The sequence below is a fragment of the Macrobrachium nipponense genome, chromosome 28, assembly GCF_015104395.2.
Source record: "Macrobrachium nipponense isolate FS-2020 chromosome 28, ASM1510439v2, whole genome shotgun sequence".
NCBI classification, from domain to species: domain Eukaryota; kingdom Metazoa; phylum Arthropoda; class Malacostraca; order Decapoda; family Palaemonidae; genus Macrobrachium; species Macrobrachium nipponense.
Window position 1 is genome coordinate 25,550,137 of NC_087217.1, and position 10,000 is coordinate 25,560,136.

A 10,000-nucleotide genomic window follows, 5' to 3' on the forward strand; every position below is an offset into this window, starting at 1 on the left:
CTGTCACGGTTGAGCTAGTATGCTATATTTCTATGTTTCAAATATCTCTCTCTCTCTCTCTCTCTCTCTCTCTCTCTCTCTCTCTCTCTAGAGGCCATTCTGTCACGATTAAGCTAGTATGCTATGTTTGTATGTATCTAATCTCTCTCTCTCTCTCTCTCTCTCTCTCTCTCTCTCTCTCTCTACCTACCTAGAGGGCATTCTGTCACGGCTGGGCTAGTATTCTGTTTTTTATGTTTTCATATCTTCTTCCTCTCTTCTCTCTCTCTCTCTCTCTCTCTCTCTCTCTCTCTATACCTAGAGGGCATTCTGTCACGGCTGGCTGGGTATGTATGTTTTTGAAATCATCTTCTCCTATTCTATTCTCTCTCTCTCTCTCTCTCTCTCTCTCTCTCTCTCTCTCTCTCCTTAGAGGCCATTCTGTCTCGGTTGGGCTAGTATGTTATATCTTTATGTTTCAAATCTCTCTCTCTCTCTCTCTCTCTCTCTCTCTCTCTCTCTCTCTCTCACACACACACACACAAACACACACACACACACAGACACACACACACACGCACACACTCAATCTGTTTCGAGGCTCATCCAATAATCATGATAATCCGTTTCGTAATTATAATTCATGACCTTTAGACGACGACTTTTCGACCTTTGAAATGTTGAACCGTTCCCAGGTCATCTATCTTTGCCAAGATAAATCATTCGTCTCTTAATAATAATAAAGGTGACCCAGTGCTCTCCATTCGGCCTAAAGTCGGGCCTAGGAGATTAATGGTCCATATGCACTTTAAAAATGACCCGGGATTTCCCCCATCCTTAAGTAAATATCTCATTTAATTTGATGTCTAGGTATACATGATTCAGGTTAGATGATCTCCGGTGGTTCGGTTAATTTGATATGCATATATATCTTTTTTTTTTTTTCCTGTAGAGTACCGACAGGAATGATTATTATTGGTGAATTATTAACGACCAGAATTTTCATCAGTCGTAATTGGAATACCAATGGAGCTTTGCCTTTTCCGTGTTGTGCTTACATAATTATTTATGATTCATTACAGGAGATAAGGAGACGTTTGGAATATATTGTTTTCAAATTTTTACCTATTGACCTAGATTATTGAAGATGGCAGTTTTTTCCCTTTTATTCGTCTATGTGTGAGTTACGCTATTCATTAATTTATTTATATCTAAATTCATTTAGTTATTAATATACATACATTTAAGACATTGCCAGTTATTCTGAAGCCTGGTCGATAGCATTCTTAAGCAAAATACTCAATATTAGATTATTCATATATTGAATTATTGATGGCTCAAAATGGGTTTCCTTGTAGCCTGGGATTTGAACATTGATTTACTTGGAAGAGGTGTATATATATATATGCCAGAGAATTTGTTGCACTTTTTAGACGATGAATCTGTGTAAAACGATGGAAAGGAATTTTTATTTTGTTGTAACCTTTGCAATTGTGCATATTACTGGCAAGGAATTTTTATTACTTTGAAAATCAAATGTTTTAGCACCATGTTTAGGGGAATGTCCAATAATGTCAGTAAATTTCAAGTAAAATGGTAAGAATTCCTTCCAAATTGACTTTCCGAAGATATATATGGAATAATAAGAGTACCATGAGTACTGAAATGGATAACCATATCCGCAGTTATATATGGGTACAAATATATCTGAAAATAAATCTAAAACGGAAACTGTTGATATCAATTCTTAAATACATTTGTACCCATAATAACTGAGTTTTTTCACTAAAAAATACATAATTAAGAAGTTAAACAATGGAGGGTAAACAAAGAGAAAAACAACCCGTGTAAAAAATGCATGAAAATCTTTTATTTTCATCAAAATATAAACATCTAATATAGTAAGGTTCTCCTTTGACATTCACTATGAACGATAACTATATGATTCACTCCACTCTGCATTTAAGTAGGAGCGTAGCAGTTATTATTAACAGTTTTACAGTTACCTTCTTCGTTTTTTTCTTCTCATTTTGGGGGAGCTGCAGACACTTTTGACAGTTTGACACCAGGGAGGAGATACGACACCTTTATTACTGGCGTTTAACATGTCTCCTTTATTTTTTTATTTTCTGCGAAATTTTCAAGATAACACAAACTGGAAACATTCACGCCTCAATTAATTCTATATATAATGATACTAATTTATATATAATATACTATATATATATAAGTATATATGTATATATATATAATATATACATATATTATATAATTATATCTATCTTATTAATATATAAATATATGTATAGATAATATTTAATATATATTATTAATATATTCACATGTAATGTACAACACATTATCATCGAGAAATGCCGGTTTCAAAAATCAGTTATTCTTAAAAATCCTACTTATTTATGTAATAGAAATATGTATCAACATAATTATAGCATTTTATATATATATATATATATATATATATATATATATATATATATATATATATATATATATATATGTGTGTGTGTGTGTGTGTGTGTGTGTGTGTGTGTGTGTGATGGTAAAAATGTTCTGTAACAACAGAATTCCATCTAATAAAAGGAGCCCATAAAACACCAAAATGTAGAGAGAAAAGTACTATATTTCAGAGACTGCTGTCTCTCTCTTCAGGTATATGAATGAGAAAAGTTTACAGAAAAGGTGGTATTTATACCAAGAGATCCGTCCACAAGTAAGCCAATTTAGGTCACTCCCGCTGATAATCTTCCTTTAATCTTCTTAAGTGTTCATTCAACCAACGCTTAAGAAGATTAAAGGAAGATTATCAGCGGGGGTGACCTAAATTAGCTACTTGTGGACGGATCTCTTGTTATAAATACCACCTTTTCTGTAAACTTTTCTCATTCATATACCTGAAGAGAGAGACAGCAGTCTCTGAAATATAGTACTTTTCTCTCTACATTTTGGTGTTTTTATGGGCTCCTTTTATTAGATATATATATATATATATATATATATATATATATATATATATATATATATATATATATGTGTGTGTGTGTGTGTGTGTGTGTGTGTGTGTGTGTGTGTGTGTATGTGTGTGTGTTTAGGTTTCCATGCAAGTATCCATATTTTTATCAATGTATACTGTAAATCGATCAAGACAAGGTATTATAGAGTATTTCTTCTTCATTTTCGTTTACTGTGAAACAGGTTCCCAATTCTCGACTAATTTGAAATGAAAATTCCAGTTCCCTGATCAGTTAATGCAGACCATTAGCTGAATCTGGGAGCCTAATTGTTATTCATAATAAAAGATGCTTACTTACGAGTCCCTTTCTAAAAAAAAGAAATCCTTTACAATTATTGCTTCTAAAGTAATTGTATTGCTTCATAACAAAGTTAATGATATTGTTTCGTTATTTTCTTATTTAGGTAATTATTCGTGTGGTTATTACGTGTCATGTATCAAGTTTAATAATGGTTGTAAAAAAAAAAAAACACCAATTTCCTCAAATTTAAGATTGGGTTTGTAAGCTGTTATCGACGCAAATGAATTGCGTTAAGATATTACTCGACGTTTTGCTGTAAAATTATCATTTTACTGAATTATATCTATTTTTAAAATTTTAAATATCACAACATTCTAATCATTCTCAGAGCAGGTGATGATTTTTTTTAATCGTCTTTTAATATGAAATGTATTGAGTTACTCCTTAAAAATGTTCAGAAGAAGAAGAAGAAGAAGAAGACGAAGAAGAAGAAGAAGAAGAGGAGGAGGAGGAGGAAAAGAGGAAAAAAAATTATCCCCGGAAGATTAAAACGCATTGAGTTACCTCATAAATTATCAAAAAGAAGAAGAAGAAGAAGAAGAAGAAGAAGAAGAAGAAGAAGAAGAAGGGGAGGAAGAGGAGTAGGAGGAGGAAAAGAGATAAAAAAACTCGCCCGGCAAAATTCAAGCGCATTGAGTTACCTCATAAATGATCAAAAAGAAGAAGAAGAAGAAGAAGAAGGAGAAGAAGAAGAAGAAGAAGAAGAAGAAGAAGAAGAAGAAGGAAAGAAGTAAGAGAAGAAGAAGAATATATATATATATACTACATTTTTCGCCGGAGGGCTTACAGACTCTCCTAGTTTCGTCGGAGAAAAATCGTGAAATTATTCGGTTGAAATCTGAAACCATAAAAGCCACTGCAAGACGAAAATCTCTCTCTCTTGCAGATGTTTCTGTCAGTGGGACTTATCTCTCTCTCTCTCTCTTCTCTCTCTCTCTCTCTCCTCGCAGAAGACAGTGTCTTTACATTTTCCGTATTAAATGACAAGAAAATATCGGTTTTCCTGTTGCAAAATTATTAAACCCCCAAACGGTTTCGTTAATTAAATGTATCTTAACATCGAAAAAATAATTATGTTTAATTCATCTGTAATGATGTCCATTCAGTTTTGTTTCATTCGTATATGTCTTGTTTTACATTTTGAAAATTATTAAACCCCAAACGGTTTTATTTCATTGGTAATTAAACTTATCTTTACATTAAAAAACATCACGTTTAATTCATCTTTAATGATGGCCAGTAAATTTTCTTTCATTCGTTTTTGTTGTGATATGTCTTCTTTTTATAACAACTGCAAAATTATATACAATTCCCGGGACTGTAGCATTTCCACTTCGATATATAACTAATTAGTTTTTGGTAAGATATGTGTCATTAAAGATATGTTCACATGATTGTATTCACATCTTGTTCTGCGTCGTCGAAGATTATGCCGGCTTATAATCTTGAAAATTATCATTTTTGTAAAGATCACTTCCTTAAACTCATTCATAAAGACTGGATTACAGTTCATTTATATTTTCCCTTTTCGATTTCTTTCAGCTAACAATCCAACTCCAATGAATTGTCTGTAACATCTCGGATTTGAATGATATGCAAAGTCACAGGACAGTTCATTCACATCTCATTTCCCGTTGCACGCCTTTTAGGTCATGCCCCTAAAATATTCTTTTTTTTTTAATGATTCACTTCTGTTCGCTAGAAATCTCTGCTGCTACCTTGCTTTCATGCGTCAAGCAACCTCTTTTAGTTTCTGTTTCTGGCAAGGTAACTTCGTTTTATTTTCTCACACAGTTCTGCTGTCTCGCGTTATCTCTGTCAGCTAATTCTGCGAAAACTTAATCCGGGAACTTCATTTGATAATATTGCCATATTGCCGGAGGCAGAGTTCTATATTCTTACACAATTCTGCTGTCTCTCTTTATCTCAGTCAGCTAATTCTGTGCAAACGTAATCCGGCAACTTCATTTGATAATATTACCGGAGGTAGAGTAGACAAATCGTTCTTGCCTTTTACACATCTGTCAGCTAATTCTGCCAAAGGATATCCAACAATTCCATCGCCGGTGGCAGACTAGACGAAACTCTCATTGTTCTGCCGAGTGCAGTTAATCTTGAGAGTGTAGTACTTATGATTGTTCGACGTCACGTGGGGTAGATCGACCGAGTGCAGTGGCTGCGGCTTCGGGTTCATGTATGACCTCGGCAGTGACCCGGTGTGACCTGGGGGTCCCGGGACGTAGGTGCGTGAGGTCAGGCTGCCCGAGCTTCCTGTTCGCTGTGAGGGAGAAATTTAGATAGGATTAATTTATTGAAGCTCTCTATCAGTGAGCAAGAGGTTTGAATCAAATGATATAACTAATCATGGAAAATTATATTACTATGAAGCATAATGGAGATACATTAGATGGTTATAATAGTTTCAGCTAAAAAAACACGGATCTAAGCATAATATTCACTTTAGAGAAAGGTGTTTGTATTTCAAATATATATTTGTATATATATATATATATATATATATATATATATATATATATATATATATATATATATATATATATATATATATATATATAATATATATATATATATATATATATATAAGATATATATATATATATATATATACATATATATATATATATATATATATATAACATATATATATATATATATATATATATATATTATATATATATATATATATATATATATATATATATACAGGCTAAAAATAAAAGAAAATAATCATAGCATGAAGCAAAAATATTGATCATTATTCCGAAATAATAGTGAACTATAATGTACCCAATCGAAAACTATAACCTTTATAGCCAGGCGAACAGTGTTACCAATTTAAAAAAGAATCAATATTACCAACGTCGAAACTAAAACTGTCCAATAAAAAAAAAAAAGACCACGCCCCCCACCTGCACTGTAACAGTCTTGACAGTGAGCAGAGACCCCGTTTGGGACTCAGTCACTTCCGCGTCGCCTTCTTCGTCGTCTTCCTCTTCATTGTTCCCGTTGGCGTTCTCCTTCCCCGCCCACATCCAGGGAGGCGTTGGTGGAAGGCGACAGAGGAGCTACAGAAGGAGGAGTAAAAGAATAAAATATCCTAAAGGTTTCGTCCGTCTTCGGGAGGGATACTCTGGCGAAGGTGGTCTCTTAATGTCTCCAAGATCAAATGTATTTAAATTCAATTATGAAAGCAATTGCGTTCTGTTTGAATTTGAAGAAGGTTTTGAAGTTTGTTTCTTAGTATATAAAAGCACATTAGCAGCAAAGGTAGTCTAGAAGTATAGATGACAGAATGGTCAGTTTTACATTTATACCTCTACTGAGAGAATAGAGAAGGACACACACAGGCAAAATATATATATATATATATATATATATATATATATATATATATATATATATATATATATATATATATATATATATATATCATGCGCGCACACACACACACACCCCACACACACATATATATATATATATATATATATATATATATATATATATATATATATATATATATACATATGCATATATATGCATATATACACCACACAAATATATACATATATATATATATATATATATATATAATATATATATATATATATATGTGTGTGTGGTGGTGTGTGTGTGTGTGTGTGTATTTACGTGTATCGTAAACAAATGAGATTGTATCAATAATATCAAATGGTCTTATTCCATGATATCTACAATAATGGCCTACTTTAAGGAAAACTCCCGTTAATTTTGATTGTCAAGAGTAACATCCAATTGAGTTTTGTTGTATCCTGCGTTAGTCATCATATGGACCAATGCTCATCCATCGCGTGGCTATATACATCAAGAACACATCGCATAAACTGCCTAATTGCTCTCCATAAATCGCTGCAAATGACCTACAATTACCCATATATCTCTCAAGAATACCTTTCATATGGGATCTCTCCATATTATAGGTATTAATGCTATAGAACATAATAGAATAATGGTACCTTATCTAGCTTCTTACCTTCGTCTCCATTAGAATATTTGTTGCTATTGCTGGGCGAGTCGTTCTGGCCTTGTCTTCGGCGTCCGCGGGCCCTGTTAGCCGCAGCCAAAACCGTTAAGATGAAGACGAAGCCACTGACAACACCGACGAACATCGCCAGCAAAGGGGAAGACTCGACTGAGCTTGAATTATCTATGGGGAAAGAAAAAAAAAACACTATTATACGTGTGTATGTGTGTACGTGTGTGTTATTGCCGGTGTACATATGTGCAGCATAAATGTGCCTTTGGCTGTAAGTTTGTCTGTCTAACTGTTCATCACTCAGTTTATAAATTAATATGAAAAACGTATTCAAACTTAAAAATAAACATTACATGATTTAATCAATCATTGTAAAAACTAAATAAAAATCTGCTAATTACAGATTATAGAATCTTGTTTTAAAAAACTAAATAAAAATCTGCAAAATACATAGGTTACAGAATTTTCTTGAAAAAAACTCTCAAGCAATTCTCTGCAAAATACAATGATCACAAAATTTTGTGTAAAAAAAAAATAAAAAAAACCCTTAATCAAAATCTAAAAAAAAAAAAAAGATTACAGAATTTGGTTTTTAAGAACTCTACAAATCCATTCTCTGCACCGTCACAGGACCCTGCAACAGCTTCACTCACTTATTTTATTTTCGGCCACTTTCAGGGCGAATCCTTCCAGGACGTATGGTCGCGAGGATCCTTTGCTGTTGACAGCTTTCACCATCACCAGGTAATCCCTCCCAGGTGCCAATCCTCCCACGGAGAAGATGGGCTCTTCAGAAGTGACGTTCGCCACAACCTCTTGCGTCTCGGCGTTCTGAATCTGTGATAAATTATTATTGTTATCACTATTATTTTATTTATTTATTTATTTTGAGCTATCATAGTCCTCCAATTCGACTGGGTGGTATTCACAATGTGGGGGACCGGGTTGCATCCTGCCTCCTTAGGAATCCATCACTTTTCTCACCATGTGCGCTGTATTATTTTATATATTATATATTATTATTGAATTTTGGAAGGAGACCCTCTTTCAAACAAGTTTTATTGAAAGATATTGCTGCATCAGCTGCATTCAACTTGTAAATAGTCTTCTCTATTTTTCTAACAATAGCTTTCTCTCTGCTACTACAACTGGCGAGTATTGCGCCGATATTACTCATCAGGAGGAGTCAATTTCGGGGATATTGCTTAAAATTTATTTATTTGTCACAGTACATGAACAAATAAAAAATACAAGTCGATCTAATGGCCAACGTTTCTCTCGGTATCATCCGAGCATGATCACGGCAGTGGATCGGAGTAGACTGTAGGTGTTGTCAAGATCTACTCAATTTTTTTTTTATAGCGCAGGTTCAGCAGGGTGGGGGTCAACCGCGAGCTGCTTTATTCATTTGGCTGGTGGCGGCAATGCGCCTTCCAGCTGGAGCTGCATTTTCATTGGGCTGGTGGCGCAATGCGCTCCAGCTGGAGCGCATTGCGCCACCAGCCAATGAAAATGCAGCTCGCGGTTTTGACCCCCTGCTGACCTGCCGCTATATATTGAGTAGATCTTGACAACACCTACAGTCTACTCCGATCCACTGCCGTGATCATGCTCGGATGATACCGAGAGAAACGTTGGCCATTAGATCGACTTGTATTTTTTTTTATTTGTTCATGCACTGTGACAAATAATAAATTTTAAGCAATATCCCCGAAATTGACTCCTCCTGATGAGTAAATATTCGGCGCAATACTCGCCAGTTGTAGTAGCAGAGAGAGAAAGCTATTGTTAGAAAAATAGAGAAGACTATTTACAAGTTGAATGCAGCTGATGCAGCACTATCTTTCAATAAAACATTATTATTATTTTTATTATTATTATTATTATTATATTATTGTTATTATTATTATTATTATTATTATTATTAATTACTCAGCTGAACCCTAATAATATGGAGCAATCCCCCAAAGGGCCATTGATTTTTGAAAATTCAAAGCTTTCCAAAGAAGAAATATGATTCATTGAAGAAAAAAGTTAACAGTTATTATTATTATTATATTATTTTATTATTATTATTATTATTATTATTATTGTTATTATTGTTGATTATTTAATTTATTACTATTATTATTATTATTATTTAATTATTCATTATTATTATTATTATTTTATTATTTTATTACTTATTATTTTATTTATTATTATTATTATTCGAAATTCACATGGCACAAGTCATTGACGTGAAATTGCTTCCTACAGACGATTTCAGTCACTGATTACTTTTTTGGTTGATCCAAACTATGTCTTAAAGATTCCAATTACATTCTAAAGCGTTTTATATTTCTACTCATTATATTTTAGAGCTCTCATTCCTGAATTCTATATACCTCCTCTTAGATACTCAGTCTTACTGCTTAAATGTGCCCCAAAAAATCATAGGCATTTATTGATAAATTCTTAAATTAAATAGAATAAAAAACAAAGAATATGCATGCCTATCGTTATGTATTTTCTCTTATTACTTAAATATTCCCCCCAAAAATTCACCAGTATACAAAATCCACGTTTCCCATTAGCAACCCTAACCCAAAAATTAATATTACGAAACCTTCGATTGAAACCCCATTACTGAGACGCAGACTAATATAAACTCTCT

At 33.3% G+C, this 10,000-nt stretch overlaps 1 protein-coding gene across 1 annotated transcript in view; it reads right to left on the bottom strand.

The window, feature by feature from the left end:
- Positions 1-2,980: 2,980 nt before the first annotated feature.
- Positions 2,981-10,000, bottom strand: part of LOC135201135 (uncharacterized) — a gene marked incomplete in the record, with an annotated part of 74,673 nt that continues 67,653 nt past the window's right edge. Inside the window, 4 exon segments of the mRNA XM_064230013.1 lie at positions 2,981-5,589; positions 6,242-6,397; positions 7,325-7,515; positions 7,998-8,181. Coding sequence (XP_064086083.1) covers positions 5,386-5,589; positions 6,242-6,397; positions 7,325-7,515; positions 7,998-8,181 — 735 coding nt within the window.